Source organism: Engystomops pustulosus, chromosome 4 (genome assembly GCF_040894005.1).
Source record: "Engystomops pustulosus chromosome 4, aEngPut4.maternal, whole genome shotgun sequence".
NCBI classification, from domain to species: domain Eukaryota; kingdom Metazoa; phylum Chordata; class Amphibia; order Anura; family Leptodactylidae; genus Engystomops; species Engystomops pustulosus.
The window spans coordinates 176,564,000-176,589,966 of NC_092414.1; the positions used below are offsets into that span (position 1 = coordinate 176,564,000).

A 25,967-nucleotide genomic window follows, 5' to 3' on the forward strand; every position below is an offset into this window, starting at 1 on the left:
TGTCAATGGACAGCAACATCCACTTTTAAATAGTGACGGGTCGTATTATCTCATCCATAGGGTCCACGACTGCAAATTGGTTGATCATAATATATTCCTGTTTATAAAGATGGAGGCATAACACATAAGAAGCATGTCATGTCAATGAGTCATAGGGGGTGTTCTAAGACAGGGAAAACTTGACTTCTGTGTTAAACTCTCCAACTCCTTGACTTCAGAAAACTAATTTACATCCCACTTTTCTGGATGATGCCATCACACCAGACCATGAAAAGAACATTATTTATAAGCTGCTCAGCTGCTTCTAGTGGTTTATTAGTCCAATTTCTTATGACAGGTTCCCTTTAAAGAGGCACACAGAGCTCGTCACTATTGAGGACCAGGATAGCACCGCCATGGAGGGGCTGTTGGGGGTTACTCCAAGGGGCCCCTCCTTTCACTGGAGAACCCATGAACACAGTCCCACAAATCCCCCCATAATGTAAGAGTAGATAGAGTCCACTGTGCATGCAGCGTGTTATAGAAAGGGAGGAGGGGAGCAGATTGTACATAATATTCCATCTGCAGAAAGACTATTGTAGAGCCTAAGCTCCTCTCTGCTTCCATAACATAATGCAGGTAAGACTCTAAGTTCAATCTGTCTGCTTCCCTTGCTCTATAAAATACTGCCTGCCTGCAGATTTGACACTATGTAAAATGTTCTTAGCTTCTCCTGCTCTATAACATACTGCCTGCAGTAAGAAGAATCTGAACATCTCCTTATAACATGCTGCCTTCAGACTGACTGCATTTTCATGGTGACAAGTTGCTATTAAGCTCCACTCATAACCTTCCATTTTCCTTTTGTGAACAAGCATACTGGCAGGTAGAAATAGCAATGGATCGATATTTAATATCAATTTGCACATCATTTTCTGAAATTGTATACGTCAATATTTTCTACGATGAAGCTGACTGAGCCATTGCATGAGACTGATAATTTTAGAAAAGCATCAGCAGGGCATGTGGTGGTACCTTACTGTGCCTGGAGCTGCACTTTATCTCGTCCGGGTTGCCTGTTACTGGCGTTATCCTCTATCTCCCCTCCCACAAGATTCTCTGCTCATCTCCCAGCAGCGTCTATGAAGCATCAGCAGGGATATAGTGGTTTGCATATAGAGGATGTGAAGACTCAGACCTGGGTACCAGCACAGGACAAAGACAAGTTTAACAGTCTCCTATGGAGAGGTCCTAGCCCAATCTATTGGGAGAGCAGAATTTGGTGAGTGCACAATACTTTACTAGTAATATCACAGTCAGAATTAGGAAATATTTTTATACTAAATTAATAAGGAAATGATAATTGTATATAATGTTGGTATATTAATGCAATGTAGGCTTCTTCCCATCCCTTATCAATCCTGTAGGTCACAATAGTTTGCCATGTCCTGTCACCATAACATCAATGTGTCATACGCAGTGACCCTCCGCTTTTGTCATATTGCCTCCTATACTTGACATCATCCTGTATATCGACCAGATGTGCATTAGAGAAACATCATCTTTCCAAGAATTTAGCATTTCCTGACATTTGACTTGCTAAAAAGCTATAAAACGCTGAATATTATTTTTGCATTCTAACTATTCACTTTCCGTCATAAATATTCATTTTCTATTTACACATCTAAGCGGCGTCTATGCACGGAGCCAGATCTGTAATTATAAGGAAATCACTGAATATATTGGATAGAAATCCACATTTTATTAGCAAACAGAGTGAAATGGAGACGTTTCCCAGTCCTGTAGAGATTCATCAATCACCCCCTATATGAGGCTGTAGAGTTCCTAGCAGGGGACGCAGTGAAATAATTCTCCTTAAAGGATCTGTGACACCTTAATCTCCTAATTTTCTCAGGCAATTTGTCTGCAGCTCATTGATATAAGTTAGGGATAGAAGGATGTCTCAGGGTACTGCAGTTAACTCTCTCCTGACATCTGAACATTATTTATGGATAGAGTCCAAAATATTAATTTAGATCAGGGGTTAGTAGAATATCTTTGGATTCACGACACATCAAACCAGACTTGTACCTAAAAGATTTACAGGATCCTAATCATTATAGTAACTTTAACCAATCGATTTCTGGCATTGCACCACTATGTTCATAGACTGTAAGCTATTATGAGGCCCCCTCATCCTCATAGACTGTAAGCTCTTGTGTCACCCCTCATCCTCATAGACTGTAAGCTCTTGTGTCACCCCCTCATCCTCATAGACTGTAAGCTCTTGTGTCATCCCCTCATCCTCATAGACTGTAAGCTCTTGTGTCACTCCCTCATCCTCATAGACTGTAAGCTCTTGTGTCACCCTCTCATCCTCATAGACTGTAAGCTCTTGTGTCACCCCTCATCCTCATAGACTGTAAGCTCTTGTGTCATCCCATCATCCTCATAGACTGTAAGCTCTTGTGTCACCCCCTCATCCTCATAGACTGTAAGCTCTTGTGTCACCCCTCATCCTCATAGACAGTAAGCTCTTGTGTCATCCCTCCTCATCCTCATAGACTGTAAACTCTTGTGTCACCCCCTCATAGACTGTAAGCTCTTGTGTCACCCCTTCATCCTCATAAACTGTAAGCTCTGGTATCACCCCCTCATCCTCATAGACTGTAAGCTCTTGTGTCACCCCCTCATCCTCATAGACTGTAAGCTCTTGTGTCCCCCCTTATCCTCATAGGCTGTAAGCTCTTGTGTCCCCCCTCATCCACATAGACTGTAAGCTCTTGTGTCATCCCATCATCCTCATAGACTGTAAGCTCTTGTGTCATCCCATCATCCTCATAGACTGTAAGCTCTTGTGTCATCCCATCATCCTCATAGACTGTAAGCTGTAAGAACAGATTTTTGGGATTTCATTGAAGGATTCTAAGTGTCTGCCCCAATGACTCTTCACAATGGATTTGTAAAGTGTAAGAGGAAATGACATGAGAAGTAGGTACAAGAAGTGTAATAGTACTCCAAGACAGGGATGACCTACTGGAGAGGAGGAACTCTGCACTGCATGGCGTCTCCTTATTATGTGTAGTAATGCATTATTCAAGACATTGCACTCTGTAAAACAGAGTGAAGGAGACACTAACTGTCCATTTTTCCTATATATCCTACATACATCCATCCTATGTATCCTACATACATCCATCCTATGTATCCTACATACATCCATCCTATGTATCCTACATACATACATCCAATTTTATGTGATATGTTGTGTTATATTTTGCTTGAAAATACAACTTTAAAAGATATACTGGCATACCCCGGGTCATATTTTGTAAGTGTAACTCCAGACAAAGTATTTTTTTTGTCCTTGTGACAAATAGGATTCTCATAATTTTGGGAACAAGGATTAACAATAAAGCTTTATTGCAGAAACCTTGCATAGATCTTATATTGACCTTTGCAGCCTGGGGCTAATGTAAAGTAAATTACCAGCATTCAGAGAGCTTCAAAAGAGGTCACAATGGACACAGAGGTCAAATTGTAACTAGGAGGCATCTGTAAGTCGGGTGTTCTTAAATCAGGGACTGTTGAACCCCCAAAAATATATTGGTTTCCATCAGTGTATGTGTGATTCAATTGTAAATAAACCCTTTTACATTGCAGTGTTTTACTTTTTAACCTCTTTAAAGGGAACCTGTCATCAGGTTTTCACATTTTCACGTAATAGCTGGTTCCTACAGCCTTTTTCAGTACTATTTACCAATCTTCTTTTATAAATAACATTTACTGGTTCCAATCACTTATAAAGGTAGATAAAACTGGCTCCAGAGAACTGGAATGAGTCATAAGAGCATCCAAGTCTCTGTGTCATCATTATCTCCTACCTGCTCGCCCAGTTCTCACAGCTCACCCTCCACCCCCTCCGTCCTCCTGCCTACGCGGGTAGTGATTTGCTTACAGTAAGAGGTCAGTAAACAGGGAGGAGAAGGGAAGGGGGAGGGAGCACTGATGTTTTAGAGCTAGCTTCTCCCATGTCCCCCATACACAGCACACTAGAGTTGAGCAAATCATTCAAGATTTGATTTGCTGAAGCTCCACCAAAAGTAGCAAACGATTCAGTTTAGGACTGATTTTGATAAAATATGCTATCTCATTTTGTTCATTTTTCTTCAACTTTTTTCATTAGGGTTACGGTTAGCATTAGGGTTGGGGAACCTAACCCTAACCCTAGCAATAACCCTAACTGTAATTAACACATTTTTAGAAAATTAAATGAACTAGGACCTTTCTATGAAAAGAAAGTCTGTGTCTTTGAGGTCTTTTTATATCAATTTCCAGGACAATCAGAGCAACATTGGTTAGTTCTGTGGGAATCAGAAAAATTCTGATTTCATTCAGTGCCGGAAAATCTGCAGATTTGAACCAAAGTTACAGATTGAAAAGTGAATTCGCTCATAAGCGTTCAGCAATTTACAGAGAAATATCAACCTGAAACTAGGGGTTCATTTATCTAAGCTTTTTCTTTTTTTTTTTATTAGTGCCCTTTTTTGGTGCATTTAAATATTTGCACAAAATTTCACCCAATAAAGTTTGCCACAATTTTTTTTGCACTTTCCATGTATCAGTAAACCTTTCCATATATCTCTAAAATCCAGATGAGGACAAATGAAAGAGTCACAATTTTTTGCTCCAAAAAAACTCCAGTCCAGAGCAGATGTAGGCAATAGAATGGTATAGGAAGCCCAAAATGCTGCGACTTTTGTGCAACTCTTTTTCTTTTTTTAAAAGTTGCAAAAAATATCAAACTCAAAGGCGACATTTAGCATCCGCTAAGGTAAATCAAACAAGTGCAGAACCCAGAAAAAAACAGAGAAGAAACATACAAACGCTCTGATTAAAGATAAGTGACTTACACCTCTGTGACCTGCTGTCTGTCACCTTTTAACAAGATGGAAGCAGTGGCATAACTAGAAGCTGATGGGCCCCAGTGCAAAGTCTATGCCAGGCACCTCGACTATAATGTGTGGTTTATAGTAATAGCTTCTCATATGGGAAAGTGACACCATAACGGCCCCCTAAACCTCTTGGGCCCGGGTGTGACCGCAACCTCTGCACCCCCTCAAGTTACGCCCCAGGATTGAAGTAAACAGAGATTTTACAGTGAAAGTTAATGCGGCTGGTAGGGGGGTTGGGGGCAGGAAAATAGCCCAATGAGTGGAGAGAGAAGTATATTTCCTCTAATAAAAGTTTCTTATTTAAGTTACTGAAGTCCAAAGAAAAAAAGGGGGTATATGTGTTTTTTTTTTTTTTTACAATTTTATTAGTTTTCCACTAGTAACAGTTAACAAAACAACAACCAAATCATACATAAACAAACAATCATACAAAACAATACAAAAAAGATACAAAAACAACAAAAAAACACAGAACAAAACAAAAAAAAATGACATAAAAATGTCAGATCCCAATTAGTTTGCACAAGAAGTTCCTTGATCGTTTAGTAGAATGAAATGTTTAGTTAACAGAGCCTAGTCTATCGATACAATATCAAACCTGGGATAAACCTTAATTAATATTAAGCAAGCTCTTTATCTCCTATAGTGGAGCCCATTTTTCACAAAATTGTTTTATATGCAATATCTCATCAATAGATAATATTTATTCATATTTATAAATGTGGTCATGTAGAAATTTCCAGGACAAATGGAGAAACATTAGTTTGGACTGAATAGATTCAGCACCAAATCATTAAATATTTTTAAAAATTCAGCAAAGCTTCTAGGAAGCGAATATTTAAAGGGTTTATAAATAAACACATTAGGGGGTGGGATGGGGCAACCAATTACAGCTCAGCTTTCATTTTACCAGTGCTCATGAATATTTTAGAGGGTAGCTGTAATTGGTTGCCATGAGCAACTTATAAAATTCTTACTTTTAGACAGCTTGATAAATTTGCCCCAATATGTATATTACTTCCAGTATCCATTTACCTACAGTAGCCTACATTTTACCTATATAAAAGTAATGACCAGAACTCCACCGTCCTCTAACCACCCCCGCTTGTGTTTTTGCAGGTACTCCACAAGATGCCGTGCTGGGGACATGTATGTGCGTGCAGCTAGAAGACGCCCGTCATATGGTGAGACAGATTACTTTGTAGCAGAAGCAGATGGCTCCCAACCACTTTTAATTGTCTCAGCATCAGTTTAAAAACATCTCTGCTTAGCGTTACATCTCCATGAATGTCATAAATATTAAGGATGAGACTGGGACGGAAAGGCCTCCTGACACCCACATGAGTCACCACCTTCTGTTAAGTGCACAACCAGGTAACACATGCGGTCGACAGTGCACTCTGTAAACGACTCTAATGATCCCCATAGAACGTATCGGCCCACATTTATTAAAGCGTTTACGCCGTCTGACTTTGCACTGAAATACATAAATACTTTTCCTATAGAGGAAATTTTTACTTTACTTTATAATTCTATTCAACAGGTGATCTCAGCTGAAAAATTGATATATAGATTTATTAAAGGAATATTACAAGTCTATATTTTATAGTAAACACAGTTGCTTATGTATAGGTAAATAATGAAGACGACTATGGCCACCTCCTCATGTGACCAGCAGGGGGCAGGATAACACAATGAACCCCATGGGGCACATTTACTTACCCGGTCCAGTTGCGATCCAGCGGCGCGTTCTCCAACGAGGATTTGGGTCTGCACGGATTCACTAAGGTCCGTGCACCCGATATCCACCAGGTGTCGCTGCTGCGCCAAGGTCCGCCGGAGTTCACCTTCTTCGTCCTGGTGCATGTAAGTGCTGATCTTGTGACACAAATCATTTTTTAAATTCCTGCAGTTTTTTTCGGATCCGTTGGGTTGTCCGACGGCCACGTCCCCTGATTTCTGTAAAGCCAAAATCCAAATGTGCATGCCAAAATCTCGGGGCAATTCGCCGCAAATCGGAAATTGTAGGGAAACCCGCTGAAAGTGCGCGATTCGGGCCCTTAGTAAATGAGCCCCCATGTGTCTATCCTCAGGAAAGACCATTATTATTAGTATCTGGGTGAACATCTTTAAGCTTTATTGAACACCCCTTTAATTGATGCACCATGGTAAAAGTGTATTTTTTGTCACCTGGATAATCATGTGGCCTTAAGTCGCCATTGATCATCACTTTTTTTAATGTAATTACCATATGATGTATTAAAAGAAGGAGGGAAATGTTTTCTGCTTTTTGTATTTACAATGTTCTCTACTGGCTAAAAATGATATGATACTTTTAATGTGCAGGTCAGTATAACACTTTTAAAAAATTATAAAACAAGAATTTCCTGGTTTATCATGATGGATTTTGATGGTGGATTTCCTTTAAAGGAAACCTGTCAGCAGAATTTGACCTATGATTTTGTTGTGAAGCAACTAAACACCTTTAAGGTCACGTTCCTTGTTTTGCATTATTCAAGGAAGAGAAGTCTGGTGTATGATGTCAATCGCAGCATAGGGACAGTCCAAGGCTGGGAGAGCGTGACTTCAGCACTAAGAGTTCCACCGTGTTGACATTATAAAAGCAATTTAAATCACTTTGAAGTTGATTTTCTGGATAGTGTCACCACACTAGGTCATGAAAAAAACATGATCTAGATGTTGTTAATGTACTTGACAACATACAAGTCATGGTTAATGACTTAGGATTCAGGAAGCGATTTTCCGGACCCACATGCGCACACATATTTCTGATGATAAAGATCATCGCAATATCTTATCTTTAGTGCTCAGTGACTAGGACTGAGAGCCTTCTGAACAGCTGGATCCATCAATGTGCTAATTCAGTATAAATCCCATCTCTTGAACCAGGTTGTTGGATTTTCCCTTATATGGGCAGCGTGACATTTCAGCGCATAAAAAAAAGTTCCATAATGAATTTAAATTGTGGATAGAATATTTATTTTTGCTAAAATCTAGAATAGAAATGAGATGTTAATTTTGTCTATTCCATACTAATCCTGCTTTCTGTTACGTGTATTTTAGACCATGGCTAATCTGCCAGCTACCGAAAATCAAAGCCATCTGGTCCTGTCTGATGCCAACGTCTCAGCACTGGGCTTTCCAGGTCCATGGAGAGAGCCTACATTTACAGCAGCTGCTAAAGTACGTGTGGGCATTACCTGTTGCTTCTTCCTCATAGCATCGTGCAGTAATGTGGCTGTACTATGCAGCATCAGTGGAAAACGATGCAAGTCTCATCTCCGGATCCTTATTCTCAGCCTCTCGGTGGCTGACCTGCTGGTTACCTTCTTGGTCATGCCACTGGATGCAATGTGGAATGTGATGGTGCAATGGTACGCGGATGAACTTTCTTGCAAGATTCTAAACTTCGGGAAACTATTTGCTATGTATTCGGCTGCTCTAGTGCTCGTGGTGATCAGCCTCGACCGGCATTGGGCTATTCTGTACCCACTCAGCTTTACAAGCGCCGGGCAACGCAACCGTATCATGCTGTGGACCGCCTGGATCGGTAGCCTTCTTCTGGCATCACCACAGGTATAAGTAACCAATATTTTCATTAGTTATAGTCACTGTTATTATATTTCAGTAAAAGGCAGAGCAACCAAACAGGACTCCTTGGAGAGACAGTGAGAATCCGTATCAATCATCTGCAATAGCTAATGACTAATAACATGATTTTTCTTTGAAATAAAAAAATTTGTTAAAATTGAAGATTTTCGCTTTTCTCAGAAAAGGCGGGTCCGCCGGCCCCTACTGGATTTACCATCTTTCATGAAAGCTTGTAAGAATTTACCACAGTTCCTTGCTAGAGCCGATCAATGAGAAGCCAAAAGAGGCCATGCCCCTAATTAATCATGAGCAGCAGCCAAAGCAGCTGCTATGGGGCCCACAGTGTCAGGGGGCCTATCACCTGACCTGACAAACTAAAAAGTGGAGGATGTGCACCGTTATATACATATTATGCTACACATTGTACATATATGTGATGTATATATGCTGTATGTGTATGTATACAATGTATGGTGTGTAACTCAACACAAGTGAGTATAGAAATAAGTATATTTTTGAAGTGGGAAGCGGGGGCCCCATTCAGAAGCCTGCTATGGGGCCCTGCCTCTCCTAGTTACGCCACTGTAACGAGGCCTGTGCCAGTGCAAGACGGTATCAAGCCTGGTGTCCAAATGCGATACTTCTTATGCCACACAGTCCATTTGTCAAAATAGATGACCCCCTGGGGAAATTTATTAAGACTGCAGTGAGTTCTTAAACTCCCCCTGCCAGTGTTCTGATACCAGGATCTACTAAGAGGTTTTTAGCATCTTAATAGATATGGACGTGATCTCTGCCAGGTTTGCACTTTTTAGGTTGAGAATATAGTATACTTTGCCATTAAAAATAAAATCTGCAGCAATAAAGCTATTTTACTGGAGATATTTGTCCACAATCTGTGTATGGGATTGTCATAGATCTCATACACTGCTACAATATTTTGCTATGGATTTGCAGTGTTTCTACGGCAAATTGGCTCATAATACGCAACATGTGCAGATACCCTTCAGGGATTTGGCATATTTTGTGAAGCAAGCTTTAGTTATTAGAAGATAGTCCCTAATTTATGACAGTTTTTTATATGTTTAATGCAATAAATATTATTTTACTGTATTGTAAAGGTTATCCTGGTAACATTAAAGGGAATGTGTCATCAGGATTTCACATTTTGACCTAATGGCAGGTTCCCACAGGATGTTTAATACTAATTATCAATCGACTATTATAAATAATATTCTCAGTTCCATCCATTTTTAAAAGTATATATAAGTATACATGGCTCTCTGCCTTCAAAGAGGATTAAATCATGGAGATGTCATGTCATAACAGCTCAGCCAGCTCTCCCTCCCCCTTCCTCCTGCTCCCTCCTCCCCACTCCTTCATGCAGAGGTAAGCTAACTAAGATTTACTTACAGAATGGGGTAATTTCCTGTCTACATGAGGGAGGGATAAGGAGAGAGCAGGAGGGAGTGGGGAGGGAGAGCTGGCGAGCTGTTATTACACAGGATTATAACAGACACCTCTATGATTCAACTCTCTTTTATATAGTTATAAAACTCAATGGAACTAAAGATGATAAGGTAATTAGTAAGAAACAACCTATGGGAACCTGTCAACATGTGAAATCCTAATGACCGGTTGCCTTTTATATAAAATGTCAAAATATAATTTAGTGTCTTATACATTTTTATGAATTCAATTATATTGTATTATTAGCTTTATACAAAAAAGGAAAGAAAAGGGACAATGGAATGATATACAGTATAGTGAGATATATAGATATTTTTAATACAGGTGCTAAAATAAGGAGGGGGGATACATTCAAAAAGATGCAGAATAAGATATTTGTGACTTTTGGGTCTTAAATGTTGTCACTTTTGCTTGTATATATCTGAGTGAGACAATGGGCACGGTTAGCGTGTTAAAACAGATTCATCACCAGAGACATTCTAAAAAGTTATCGCGATTTCACTCGAGTAAAGGCTGGTGGAGAAAGTTGTATGATCTTAGACAAGACTAAAACATATCGGCAAATCTGTTCATAGTTCATAACATTTGTGCAGCTTCCAGTCTAGCAGTCTCTACCAAAGATGACTTGAAAGTTGCCTGATAGTAAATTCCCTGCACTGTATTTTCACCTTTCCCTGTCATTCAAGTCAAGGATAGAACATTTCAGTGTTAAATATAATATAACCTAAACCACAGATGAAAATAGGAATCTGGAGTTACCATATTTCTTCATATCCATTAATTATTCAAAGAACCCTAATGGTTTTAAGCCTTAAGGCATCACTACGAGTATATCATCTGAGAAAATCTATTTAAGAAACATAACACCATAAAATTGCAATAAAAGGTAAATGCATTATCATTTTTCCAGACAGTGAACTGCAAATAGTGTAAATTAACCATCATAACACAATGGGCCACATTTATCACTTGTTTTTTCTGTTGTTTTTGCGCCTTTTCGTTTAGGCGCACCGTTTTTGCGCCATTTTTGCGATTAAACGTCAAATTAGCCGCGCAGCTAAAATAACCACCTTTCCCTCATCTATCGTTCAATTCCAGATGTTTTGCTGCGCCTAATGATATTCATCACGTGCGACTTTTGCATTTAGGCGCAAAAACGGGCGCAAAAACACTCCAGCTCGAAGGTGGCGTTATCTGAGAAGAAAGCACTGAGCCCCTTTGCAGAAGAGCTCATTTCTAGTAGCAGAGCTCAGCCAGACACTAGAACATATAATAGATACAATTAGATACACTGCAGACAGGAGCTGCAGACTCTATTTACAGTTCATCACCTTCTATTTACAAAACATTCTGCAAAACCCTGAGCTCAGAGCAAGAGAGAAGAGAACTTTGCACAAGTTTGCAAAAGCTTGCAGAATGTTGCAGATACTACATACAAGTGTCCCCCATGTAATTCTGCACAGTGTCTGAAGGGGATACTGTGCAGAATTACAGGGGTGCAGCAGGAGACCAGCACTGGGGGATCCCCTCCAGGAGAAGCCCCTGCTGAGGAGGTCACTGGGTGCTGGGTGTCACACACCTGGGTGCTGCTGTGAGTGTTATCTTCTTTCTGGGATGTGGGAGAAGCAGAGAGGAGCTTGTAGCAGGATCACATGTAAGTGGCCGAATCTAACATTGCGCCTAAACTGCGCCTAAACTGTGTTAAAGTAAAGTGATTAATAAGAGGCAGAAAATATACTTATCACAGATGGTTGTAGCTTGTGATAATTCTGGCAAAACAGTGCGCCCGAATTTAGGCGCAACTACTACACTTAGGCGCACAAAAGTGATAAATGTGGCCCAATGTTTGCTCACAAATTGCAAGTATTTAAAGGGGCTTTCCAGGAATTCAGGAATAACCTTTGGGAAACGGGGTTGAAAAGTGTACTTACCCTGCTCCAACTCCCGATTCCCGCGTTGCATCAGAATAGCTGGAGGTCACAGGACCTACTTTGGCCGAGTGCTTGGCCTCCTGGACCATGGACGACACACGTTCCATGAACTCCCCTGACACTTCTGACCTTAGTACGCTGCAACGTAGCAGGGTAGAAACATTTCTTTTTATTATTATTTTTCTGTTATTTTTATATACATCTCAATAATAAAGTTCTGCCAATTTGTCAAAAGATTGAATGAGTTTCATCAAATTGCAGATTTTTCACATATAATTTTTTATCGTTTTTCCTTAGCTGTTTCTCTTCAGATTGCGGACTGTTCCAGGCACCAACTTTACACAGTGTGCCACACATGGAAGCTTTACACACCGCTGGCAGGAAACAGCATACAACATGTTCACATTTAGCACCCTATTTATCACGCCGCTGGGTGTCATGATTGTTTGCTACACCCGTATACTGTGGGAAATTGGCAAACAGATGAAGCACAAGAAAGGTGAGGCGTCCTTTACTGTTACTTAATAAAAGATCCTTTCCTCCATCCACTACTGGGTTCCATGGTGGCTCTCAATTTGGGTTCCAGTTTTCAAAAATGGCACCCGGGAAGCTCGAAGCAAGTTATTCCTCAGTTCAAAGAACATAATTGTTTTCGATTGTGCTTCAACCAAAAAAAGAAGAGGGTCATAGTAACAGTTCCCCCTAAAATCCAATCTTCTTAGGGGTTAGGAGGCTTCAGGCAAATGTTCCATGTTCCAGTTGGTATTTCATGTTACTGTTTAGTGATATTTATTTAGTCTTGTTTTCATGGATAAGTAGCAAATATAAAAACTACTAATTTTCGGAACATAAACTTTTACTTGATATTTTCTTTGCTTTATGACTTCTATAGTTGCTTGCAAACTATGCAGGTACTAGAGGGGGAAGCAAGCAGGTTCACACCTCTAGTAGTAAAGGGAATGGCATCAGCCTGGGCCATTCACCAGCTCTAAAGTATGGAAGGGAATTCTCTGCAGCAGGAGGTTTCTCTGCAGCACTATGTGGTAATATGGAAGTGCTGAAAAGAGGCATGGGAAATGGGGAGGAGTAGATGGGAGGTCCGGTCCAGCAGGACATGCAACCTCTGATGCCAAGTAATATAGGATAAAGTTGCTTTTATGGGGATGTAGGGTAAAAAAATTTAGGGGTTATTTAATAGAGCTCTATGGGATCCTGTTACTAGCAGTATTTGTAAAAATGTGGTGACAGGTTCCCTATAAACATCAAAAAGACACAATAGGCTTTCGCCACCTTTTTTGGCTTAGGTGTACAAATATTTTCTTACACCTTTTTATTTTTTAAAAACAATTGGTAGGAAAGTAAGTCTATTAAGCTGCAAAAAGCCAAATTTATTGAATGTAGATTTTTAAAAATGGCAAAAAATAGCAGTTGGTAATGTTGGAAGTAGTGTCATAAATTTAATGTAAATTGTAGTTTGTAATAAAAGATACCAGCAAATATTTACATGTTTATGTGTTGTGTATATTGCATTTTGTTTCAGTATGTTTCTATGTGCAGTGAGCACAAGTGAGCGATTGAGTAGTCCTAAATATAACCACACACTATGGGTTTCATGAAAGTTTTATTGCCACAATACCAAAACAAATGAGATGTTACTATTTTGGATTAGTAACATGAAAATCCTCTCCTATTACCACCGGCTATACTCGTCTTGTGGTGGTGCCCCGCTGGCATTCAGCGCCTCCCTGTACCCACACGCCCGCTTTCTAATGCTGCTAATTTGCTCTGTGACAGCCCTCTAATGTCATGCTCATGGGGCGCTTGAAAACCTCATTTATTTTATAGTAAATGACAAGGCAGATAATGGATTGTAAAGAGTATTTTCTCTGAAGATTTGGATGTATTTCCGATCCCCCCCAGTAAGCCAAGTCAAGGGTCATGTGCAGAAAACGATTACATATTTCGGTGCCGGGCAGCACTGCAGCTTCGAGGGTTAAGGCGAAACATACGGCTAAGTAATCCTAAACGCGCCATTTCACTGACAGGTCCATTTCCACACAGATTTTATCTGTCAATAAATAATGAGAGTGGTTCCACCGGGGCAGTCACATATGACAGGAGGGGAAGCCAGACTCCATCTTTACATACATTGTACTGCTCTGTAAATATGTGAGTTATACAGTAGGTCTACGGTAGCTGATTTTTCATTTTTTTTGACTCAAGTTATAAAAAAAACCCTGAATGACTATGACCCAGCAATTTCATACAGCAAATACAACCAACATCATCAGATTACAAATAGTGAGAATATTGTACATAATGGGGGTCATTTACTAAGGGCCCAATTCGCGTTTTCCCGACGTGTTACCTGAATATTTCCGATTTGCGCCGATTTCCCCTGAATTGCCCCGGGATTTTGGCGCACGCGATCGGATTGTGGCGCATCGACACTGGCATGCATGTGACGGAAATCGGGGGGCGTGGCCGAAAACCCGACGGATTCGGAAAAACCGCCGCATTTAAAACAAAAAATGTGTCGCGGAGCTTGCACTTACCTTCACTCAGCCCGGCTCGGTGTATTCCAGTGCGTTCCAGGGAACTTCAGCGCAGCAGCGCCACCTGGTGGACGTCGGAGGAACTGACTTAATAAATCCTGGCCAGACCCGAATCCACCACAGAGAACGCGCCGCTGGATTGCGAATTGACTGGGTAAGTAAATCTGTCCCAATGTCCTACGTCATCTGCAGGCAGCATGCTATAGAGCAGTGGGAGCAGACCAGATTGTATACAGTGTCCTATCTACAGGCAGCATGTTATAGAGCAGGAGAAGCTGAAAAGCTTATACATAATGGGGTTTATTTACTAAGGGTCTGCGGCCGCACTTTCAACGTTTTCGGAGATTGCACAGCTGTGACAGGTATTTAATCAGGGATTGTGTTGCACACGATCAGATCGTGGAGAAGCTGCACCGGCTTTCATGCGACACAAATTGGGGGGAGGGCCATCGGATGATCTGACTGATTTGGACTGAGCACGGGATTTGACATTCAAATTGTGTTGCAAGATCAAGCACTTACATGCACAGGGAAGAAGATGCTAAACTCTGTCGGACCTGAGCGGGGGAAGCGACACATGCAGGATATCGGGCGCATGATCTTAGTGAATCGCGGCACAGTACATTGGAGTTGGACAATGCACTTTAGGTGAACTCCTCAAGACGGGTAAGTAAATGAGCCCCAGTGTCCTCTGTGCAAGTAGTATGTAATAGAGCAGGAGTAGCTGAGCAGATTGTACATGGTGTCCTATAAGCAGTCAGTATGTTTTAGAGCAGGAGGAGCTGAGCTTATTGTATATAGCCTCCTACAGGGCCGGATTAGGTTGGTGGGGGGCCCTGGGCGCAAAATCTGGTGGGGGCCCTCATTTAATGTAGTCCAGACAGGGAACAGCAATCGCTATATACATCTCCCCAGCAATCACTATATACAGCCCAAAGTAATCACTATATACAGCTCACCTAGCTATCACTATATACAGCTCTCAGTAATCACTGTATACAGCTCCCCAGCAATCACTATACACAGCTCCACAGCAATTACTATAAACAGCTCCCCAGCAATTACTATATACAGCTCCCCCAGCAACCGCTATATACAGCTCCTCCAGCAATCACTGTATACAGCTCCCCCAGCAATCACTATATACAGCTCCCCCAGCAATCACTATATACATCTTCCCAGCAATCACTGTATACAGCCCCCCAGCAATCACTATATACAGCTCCCCCAGCAATCACTATATACAGCTCCCCAGCAATCACTATATACAGCCCCCAGCATTCACTATATACAGCTCCCAGAAATCACTATATACAGCTCCCCAACAATCACAATAAACAGATCTCCAGCAATCACTGTATACAGCCCCCCAGCAATAACAATATACAGCCCCCAGTAATCACTATGTAGAGCTCCCTCAGCAACCACTATATACAGCCCCCAGCAATCACTGTATACAGCTCGCAGCAATCACTGTATACAGCTCCCCCAGCAATCACTATATACAGCTCCCCCAGCAATCACTATATACAGCTTCCCAGCAATCACTGTATACAGCCCCCCAGCAATCACTATATACAGCTCCCCCAGTAATCACTATATACAGCTCCCCCAGCAATCACTATATACAGCCCCCAGAAATCACTATATACAGCTCCCAGAAATCACTATATACAGCTCCCCAACAATCACAATATACAGCCCCCAGTAATCACTATATACAGCTCTCCCAGCAATCACTGTATACAGCCCCCAGCAATCACTATATACAGCTCCCCCAGCAATCATTATATACAACTCCCCCAGCAACCACTATATACAGCTCCCCCAGCAACCACTATATACAGCTCCTACAGCAATCGCTATATACAGCTCCCCAGCAATCACTATACACAGCTCTCCCAGCAATTACTGTATACAGCTGGTGCCTGCAAGCTTTATTGTTAATCCTGGTTCTTATGACAACCCAACATTTTTAAAATCCAATTGTCACAAAGACCAAAAAAATTCTGTCTGGACTTACAATTATAAAATATACAGTTTCGACTTACATACAAACTCAACTTAAAGAAAAACCTACCATTTGATTTGATTATGAAGCAAACATACCGTGAGAATGCTGCAGTTACACTGATGCAGGATCATATCTTGGTTAATCCCTGTGCTGATTGGTTTTGCTGATAAAATAGATATAACATTATGATAATGAAGCTCTGTGGCTTCTATCTCTGCTCTGGCGCTTACCTTGCCGCTTCTCATTGCAGGAAAGTTTCTCTCTGATTGCATCATCATCTCCTGCAGTTCCCTTCCTGCCAGACAGAATAATCAATTGCTGCACCATCCCCCAGCTGCTGTGTATGAGTGATCCAGCTCAGGTTGATTAGTGCTTGACTAGTCAATGCTTAGTCATTCTTTACACAGCAGCCATTTGCCATTCCAAGCTCCCGTGTAATGTTTAAGCCAGTCTGTCCCAGCTTTCCCAAGGTCCTGAATGGTATAATTGTTTTTTCAGCAAAACCACTTAACCAAGATATGATCCTGCATCAGTGTAGCAACACCATTCTCAAGGTATGTTTGCTTCATAATGCATCAAATCAAATGGTAGGTTTCCTTTAAGAACAAACCTACAGAACCTATACTGTATGTAACCTGGGGACTGCCTGTACTTGTTTAAGCTCCAAAGAAGTAGTTTTTTATTTGCAAACATGGACCAAAAAACTGGTGCAGAAACAATAATATATCTGTGTATATATGTTAAATTTGTGGAAAAGTGCTTTTTGTGATTAAGCAGCAATTTTTTTTAAAACCTAAAAACAACTAGTTGGTTGCTCATTATAAAAGCTTATTATACAGTGAAATAAATTGACCCACCAGCTTTTTAATCTCTGGAAACAAAGATTCAGGAAGGTGATCCTTAATATCTGATTGGGTTCTTTCCATGGGTATAACTGGATTTTTATTAACTAGCCACTCAAGCCGACACGGTAGAGTCATCCATTTGTGGTACAGCACAACAGTCATGATGTGAATATAAAGCGTGGGCTTACCTTGGGTGAACCTGAGATCAATCTTCTGCATATTAAAGAATTGCATCTCCAACTTCTCGCTAAACCAGCTTACTAGGGGCAACCTGATAATGGAATCCAGATGCTGCGAAAAAATGAAATTCTGCACACGACCCTCTTCGGCTCTTCCCTAGATTCAGTGGCTTCACAGGAAAGGCAATCTCCATGGAGGAGCCAGAAAACACGGATCTTAATATTAATTGTATAGAAGTAAATAAATTATAAATGAGACTTTAATCTATATTTTTTTAAAAATTATATTTTTAGAACCATTTTTGAAAACCTTCACAATTTTACCAGCTAAATCATTCATTAAAATTCCAATATTCAAACTTATATGAATTTGTAGTTTTGAGCACAGCGCCCAAACTGTACTTTTTTGTATGTTTGGTGAAGTGTATTTGTCTACAGTACAGTCTCTCTAGATGATTTAGTCAGTGACCTGCAAACGCTTCCTATAACATATGTGTTTTTTATTCCCAGAGCTAGCAAGAAGTAAGAACGACCTTATCTCCAAGGCACGTATGAAAACACTGAAGATGACGCTGGTAATTGTGGTATCTTTCATGGTCTGCTGGACTCCGTATTATCTGTTGGGAATATGGTACTGGTTCCAGCCAGAAATGATTCACCTGACCCCCGAGTATGTTCATCATAGCTTGTTTCTCTTTGGCCTTCTTCACACCTGCACTGATCCTCTTGTATATGGATTGTATACCCCATCCTTCAAGGAAGATGTACGTAATTGGCTCAGGAGAGTAGGGGGTCTTCTATCAAGAAGAGCAAAGAACAGCAAGCAACTAGCAGACTGTGAGATGAACATCAAAGACTACACATCCATAGATGGTCCAACAACTACAGGAACAACACTGCAGTCAATATTTTGAGGTTGACCTTAAGACGTATCAGGATCAGAACATACTTAGGAGGTTTAAAACGCAAAAAAAGAAACTCAAGTTTTTCCAAAAACTTGTAAAATGCTAAAATCTGTCCAAAGTGGCTTTTCAAATGTCCCTCCGATCAAGGACTTCTGCTCTGGTCCCAGCTGGGTGTGCAGTGATGAAGACTCATTCATGTGACCACTGTAGCCAACCTTTTGGCTGATGTACGGAGTGGTGTGGACCAGAGCAGTGGTGCTGATTCATTGGGACTTTTGAAAAGAGAATATAGGTGATTTATTAATTGTTTACAATTTCCTATCCTTTTGGACAATCTGGTTTTACAGGCAAAAATGATCAATGACCTATCCATAGGTAGGTTAATAAAAGTTGGGAGTGCTGATTTCAATATATTTATGGACAGCACTAGAAGCAGATAACTTTATACAACTGGAAGACACTTAGCTGATCAGTGGAGGTTCCCAATTGTCCGCTCACTTTATGATCTATCCTATTGATAGCTAATATATCATATGTTGGAAAATCCTTTTAAATCCATATCCAACAATGGGCAGATGCTTGGCATCAGATGTATTCTTCCCGTAAGTTGAGAACCCTTGCATCGGAACTATACATTTTTACCATTGTTGTATCTATTGTATTTCTCTTCAATAGACTCTTGCCTAGAATACAGCAGAAAGAGATCAGACTATCTATGGAGAGGTGTGTGGCTTTTCTACAAGTCATAACACTGAGCCTGGTTTCCCAGAAAATAGCATTGCTCTCTCAGAGTCCCATTAGAGTAATTACTGGAAGCTGTTTCAAGATCTCAGTATTGCGGCACATTCTACGAGATGGGGTTCTATATATACCTGACCTTTCTAGTATTCTCTTCTATTCATATCTATAATATCAGTGCATGTAAGAGTGTGTTTGCCTACTCTTTCAGTACATGAAAAGTTACCTTATGGCACTAGACGCCTTTATTCCAGCTGGCCTTTACACCTGCAGCTCACACAACATACATTAGTGACCCGCCAATAGTACAATAATAAATATACAACCTAGGAGTCAAACAAACAATAATAACGCACTCAAAATAATGGCTCACATTAATCAAAAACAGTGCAGTCTTTACTACGTGCAGTTTGCCTGTGTAGTGTGCAGAGGGCGCCAGATTCATGATTTGTGGTGCACGTTCTTCATGAATCTGGCGCTCTCTGCTCTGACCCGACAGAGTGCACCAATTTTTTTGGTGCACCTTTAACATAGGGCGTGTGACACACTTCTGAATAAAAAATGTGGCGAGCGGTCTGACTGTACACCGGAACGCCCTTTTCACGTGCGACACATATGTGACATAGACACTTTATAAATACCTGTGCAAGCAGTTTGCACATAAAAGAACGTTCAAAGTCAGACAGAAAATTGGCGCATGCGCATTAATAGATCTGGGCCAATGTGTATGGAGAACAACAGGTACAAAAGGCACATGAGTGTCTTTATGTCATGAATGATCAACAAGCAGAAAAAACATGGGCATTGTAACAAGATTACATATGAAAGGGAGGATTATATGGTGTGACATTGAAATTAGACCTTCGCACCTTTTCTATTATTAGCGAACTGAATTTTTTAATGAAATTATTCATTTTTGGGGGGTTTTATAGCAGGCAGCAGAAAATGAAAGTGTATGGCATGACTTTTTACAACTTTTTACAAGAATTCTGAGCCTGTTTTTGCTATGGCGAATGTAAATTAATAGACAGCACTGGGTCACGACCAGGATATCCATATGCCTAAGTGTGTAGGAAATTATGGCATTTATTCTGGTAATAAGTTCGAGGGCAATACATTTGCATTATAAGCCAAATATTGACTTGGAAAGTGGTGATTTAAAATTATAGCATGTAGATTTCCTAAATACGAGCAAATATATCATAGGATCCCATTGAAATCCTTGTTCGGCTTGTTAGAAATGCTAGTTGATAAAGTTTTGTGATCTACTTGATTTAGGACAGATCAAGTGAGCTGACCCAAATTTTAAGTTGGAGGTTCAGGGTTCTGGTGCTTCCCACAATCACAGCTATGACTAGTAGGTAGGGGTGTCAAATTACCGGACTGGGTGCGTTAGACCCAATGGGGCAGATTTACTTACCCGGTCCATTCGTGATCCAGCGGCGCGTTCTCTGCGCTGGATTCGGGTCCGGCCGGGATTTAATAAGGTAGTTCCTCCGCCGTCCACCAGGTGGCGCTGCTGCGCTGAAAAGCATCTGAACGAGCCGGAATTCACCGAGGCCGGCTGAGTGCAGGTAAGCGCGCCCCGAGCGACACATTTTCCGTTCTTAAATGCGGCGGTTTTTCAGAATACGTCGGGTTTTCGTTCGGCCACGTCCCCCCCGATTTCCATCGCGCGCATGCCGGCGCCGATGCGCCACAATCCGACCGCGTGCGCCAAAATCCCGGGGCAATTCAGGGAAAATCGGCGCAAATCGGAAATATTCGGGTAACACGTCGGGAAAACGCGAATCGGGCCCTTAGTAAATGACCCCCAATCTGATAGGTCTTTCAATCTGGACCTCTAGGTTGATTCTAACGCAGGAATGGATCTCCTCCCTCTCTGTTGGCACATGCCCATTACTATGGTCGCAGGGAATTTGTGTTAGAGTTCAATAAGAAAGTTAATCTCCTTCTCTCACATTCAATGAGCCATGACAGTGAAATTTACTAGAAAGGTGTTCTGAGGCTACTCATTTTTTTTAAAAAAAGTTAATACAATTTTCAGAATAAAATATTTTATATAAGACACACAATAATACACAGTTACAAGAACATCCATTCAGCACTCAGGTAATATAGCCTTAATTATTCCAATATATAACAAAATGGTTTTGTACAATAATAATTTATTTAGATGTATTGTACCTTTGTTCAACTGAAGGAATCCAAATGTAATACATAAATATCAGGCCCCCCTGAGATCCTGCTGAACAAAGCATATAGCACTATACAATAGTTCCCTTATGGGTTGGAAGTTTGGTTTAGTAGAAATTTATAGGGCCAGGACAGTCAGGAGTTTTCACCATATGGAGCTACAGAGAGGGTAAGTTTGGCCCTTGCGATCTGTGCAATCATATCATTGTGTCTGTTGTTAGTAGCAGCAGGACTGTGAAAAATGCATTTATATTTTAGGATTGTAGCTGGAGCACTATGGTAACTTGGAGTGCTATGGTGTCCTGGAGTGTGAGATCTCTTTACTGTATACAGCAAACATCCTCCGCTCTGAGTAACTGCTGTAGTATTTAAAGTACAACAGTAACTCAAAGCAGGGGGGAGGGACGATGCTGTGATATCTCATATAGACAAAGGCAAGGCTCCACAGATCTCCAGGACAAACGCTAATACAATCTGCAGCTGGTATTGTCAACTACTGACATATTCCCTTAGACCATAAGTAAAATACCATACAGTGTGAATGGGGCTGTATGGTGGGGAAGTTTAGGAATGTATTAGTATAATAAAAAAGAACGCGGCATACGGAGTGGTTTCCATTGTATCTGTAAATATCAGGGATATGTATACCAGGCAGCCTACACATTATGCATGAAATGACACTTGTTTTCGCATATGTTATGCCAGGTGATATTTTTATACAGATAGGGGCTTATTAACTAAGGGTCCCGCGGCCACATTTTCGTCGGTTTTCCCGACTTAGTGTGCATAGTGTGCACAGTGTGAACACAGACAAGAGCACAATTGGGGCTACGTAATGGGTTTTGTTATATTCTACCATTCACTGGGTAGAACACATCACAATGTATTTCTTCTCATGTTGCTATATATATATGTGTGTGTGTGGTTCTGGTTATTACTGTAATTCACATATATACGTCTAAGTGGAAGTGGCCTCTTTAACTTTCACCTATTGTAAATTAAAATAAAAAAAAATATTATATATTTGGCACTAAACCAATGTGTGATGTGCATATATTTCTGTGCAGTATCTGTCTTTATCTGCTTATGATGGGCAAGGATAGCATGCGGCCCCTTACTTCCGTATCTTACCACCTTGTCTCAAACATTTGCATTCCTTGCGTTCCGTTACACATTCTGATAGCTTAAAAAAATGATCAAATGTTCAAATCCCCATATGGATCTAATTTAAAGGGAACCTGTCAGCTAAATAAAACTAGTGAAAAACTGTTCCTAGCCCTTTTCCATTAATGCCACAGTCAAAATCATTGAGGTAGCAGAACATACCAATAAGCACTACCACACTGTGGCACATGGCGGTCCTATTTCCAGCCAGCAATCATGAGGAGGCCGTCCAGGCACTCCCCTTTCTTCTGTCTTCCCTCCTACGCTACATGTCGGTGGTGATTGCAGCGAGCGCCAGGATTGAAGCAGCAGGAAGCCAGGTAATGTGAAATAAAGTTTTATAAAGTACGGAAATTATTCAGAATGGTGACAAAGGCGTTTTTAAAATCAACATTGCATAGGTTATTGGAACCTGTCACCAGTTAAAAATTACATTCCTGGTGACAAGTTAGCTTTAAGTACAATAGACAGTAAAAAATTGTTGGTTTAAGAATACCTCTAGCTGGAATAGAAAATCATGTATTCCTAGAAATACTTCTTTAATCAATATTTTTTCATATTATCTAATCCTTATTATTTTGTACTGTACACGTATGTTTGTATTTTTGAGTACTAGACTATATGAAAGCTTCAGCATGTGTTTTAGCGCAATACCACTCCGTACCATAATGTACAGTATGAAAATACTTTCATTTGTAGTGAAGAAGATTTCTGACGTTTGTGTATTACACATTCTTCAATAAGTAGTTTTTAAAAGTCACATTTCTAATATTTAGAGAACCTAGACTATACATGGCACAGAGGGAGCAGTTCGTATATATAATATCAGACTATCATTAAAGGGGTTTTATAGGAGGCCTTGAAAACCCTCTGTGGCAAGAGTGCAAAATGAGTGACCTCCTTAGACCATGGGACATGACTTGGTTGGCTGAAGCCTTTCCCATAACTACCGGCACCAGACCTGAAAGCACCAATGCAGCACAGGAGCAGGGTAAGTGGGGTGCACTTGTGCCCCAGCCCCAATGGGATTTTCCTATAGAGTGTTGTTATTTAAGATACATTTATTTTCTAATTTATTTTAGTCAGTCTGTAGTAGAGGCTATATTTTAACTTAGGTCCATGTAACCCTGCAATAAAGGGCTGCAGAGTCAAAACAATGGCACTCAGTGACATAGGGATGTAAGTGTCACATATGTTACCACTTCTGAATACACAAAATGCATGTGCTTTCCCCACTTTTTGACATACATGTATACTAGTTTATTAGAGAATATGGTTCACAGGATGATTTTTGTATATTAGACTATGGTCTTCAAATTTGCAGTTATAGATGAACATTAATCATTGTGTCCTATTTCTCATCTACCGGGGGGCCTACAAGCTGTTCTCACAAGTATAACTTCAAGCCAATAAGCAACTATACATCTGCAGTCCTCCCACAGCTCAATAGGGAACCTGGCACCGCTGTCTGACTGCCAGCCGGTGTGTTATAGAGCTCTTCATATAAGAGTATGGTAATTTCTACTAAATATTTCTTCATATAATGATGATGTTTTATGGCCTGGTTTATGGAAAAGTTATTAGGAATGACCCATGTAGAGGTGCTAGCAGGGTGGCACATAAAATCAGTACATGTTGGCAGCATATTGTCCCTGACGTATGTATACATATATGTAAATGTGACATGGGCTGAAGACAAACAAATGATTCATTTATTCATCTAAATATAGAAACAATCATTGCTGTATGTACTTTAAAGAGTAACTGTAAAGAATTTTTTTTTCCAATATCAATAGCTCTTGGGATGTAAAACAACTTTGCCTTTTATCTTTGTTACCTCTATGCAGCAGTTTCCTTGCTATAGCCCTCAGATTACCTCAGTGATGCAATGGCTGCCTCCTCCCCATATGTTGTGAATCCGTACTTTGTTTATACTTTGTTTCTTGGTCGGTTTCATGGGAGGGGAGGGGCTGCTGCTCCCTGCTCACAGGGGAGGAGGTCATGTGTATGTAGTAAGTAGTGTATGTAGCAGATTTGGATGTGGGAATGCAGATGTCTCCTGCACAGAATAGTGAGGTACAAGATCTCTCTGTTTCCTGTCAGTCCCTCCATCCCAGTCTGTGATTCTACAGAAGTTTCTCTGTCTCTCTCTGCACCTTATGCTGCTCCCCTCAGGCATAGACTTCATATACTTATGATTTTTTGCACTTATTACATGTTCCCTGCTCCTCCATGTGATGGAAGCTGCCAGGCTAGTCACCATATACATCCTGTATGTGCACTGTGCAGTAGTCACTGAATTTACTTGTGGGAAACTAAATGGATTTAATGCTAAACTACTTTGAGAAAGAACACAAGGCATCATGGGATCTGTGGGCAAGCTAACTGGCCTCAGCTTGAGGGCATAGACTGACAGACATTAGTCTTCGCCCACTTCAGCTCTGGTGAGAAAGATTTTTGTCAGACACTTTCAGAACAGAAAATGCTATAACTTTGGAAAGAAAAGGACAAGCAGCACAAAGTAGTCGTCATTTGGTTTGTTTTCAAAGGGGGAATCACATATAATAATTTGGTAAAATCACTATAGCTTTAAATCAGTTACGCTTTAAATGCCACCAATAAACAGTCATTGATCCCGACACAATACATTTGGATTATTGTGCCATTGTCGGCCTATGTGAAAGGACCTAGCAGACATTTTCCCTGGGGCCAAAAATTGATTCAAGTCTTCCTACATAAAATAATTCTCAGATTGGATGAAACCATGAGAAGACTCTTTATTTGTAGAAACCCGGCAGCATGTTAATATATTGATTAATTAAAAATAAAGCCGCAAAAGATCTTTTCCCTGTTTGTTTCTGATTCCCTGACCTTCCTCAGAACAAGTCTGTATTGTGGCACAAGTAAGTTGTGAATATGATTGTAGTTAGGAATAATAGGAACGTATGTCTGAGCGCGTTGTGCAAAGTAGGGAATTGTTAACCGCTTTTATTGAGTGATCAACACTGGAACTGCATCTTCATCAGACCAAAATGCAGCAGCTATAAAACAGAAATGTAATAAAAGATGTACCATATGTGTGTAATGGGGAGTCAGGACAACAGACAGAAGAGAGAGCCTTAAAACTGAGCCCGAACCTGCTTACTTACTGGGTCCACCCTAACCAGTGGCCGGTAACAGCTCGACGTTCCCTCCATATAAGGATACAAAACAAGGCTCACAAACAACTAATACACAAGAAATAACTGAGATAGCAGGTACAGCACAAAATCAGAGTCCAAAGGGAAAGTCCCAAAACGTAAGCCAAGATCAAATGACCAGGAATTCAGAAGGACTGCAAGAAAATAACAATCAGCAGAGCTAGCCAGAAAATGTAACCAGCAATTAACTAGCTGTAAGCGGAAACTAAATAGGTGACCAGAGA

General features: G+C 40.6%; 1 protein-coding gene across 2 annotated transcripts; it reads left to right on the plus strand.

Annotated features, from left to right (window-relative positions):
- The first annotated feature begins 969 nt into the window (after nt 1-969).
- On the plus strand, nt 970-22,402 carry LOC140127687 (gonadotropin-releasing hormone II receptor-like). Of its 2 annotated transcripts, XM_072148659.1 has the most exons (5): nt 970-1,261; nt 6,054-6,118; nt 8,019-8,531; nt 12,245-12,446; nt 18,051-22,402. In XM_072148659.1, the coding sequence occupies exons 2-5, from the start codon at nt 6,086-6,088 to the stop codon at nt 18,452-18,454; spliced, it is 1,152 nt and encodes a 383-aa protein (XP_072004760.1). In that variant the 5' UTR covers nt 970-1,261; nt 6,054-6,085; the 3' UTR covers nt 18,455-22,402. The 2 variants fall into 2 exon arrangements, with proteins under 2 accessions (XP_072004760.1, XP_072004762.1); XM_072148661.1 differs by lacking the exons at nt 970-1,261; nt 6,054-6,118 and adding an exon at nt 6,139-6,308.
- The last annotated feature ends 3,565 nt before the right edge of the window (nt 22,403-25,967 follow it).

Bases quoted from the DNA above. Each gene is read 5' to 3' on its own strand.
- LOC140127687 (XM_072148659.1), top strand. From the start codon at position 6,086: ATGTGCGTGCAGCTAGAAGACGCCCGTCATATG. The intron at 6,119-8,018 runs GTGAGACAGATT...CGTGTATTTTAG, and splicing joins TAGAAGACGCCCGTCATATG to ACCATGGCTAATCTGCCAGC. The intron at 8,532-12,244 runs GTATAAGTAACC...GTTTTTCCTTAG, and splicing joins TTCTTCTGGCATCACCACAG to CTGTTTCTCTTCAGATTGCG.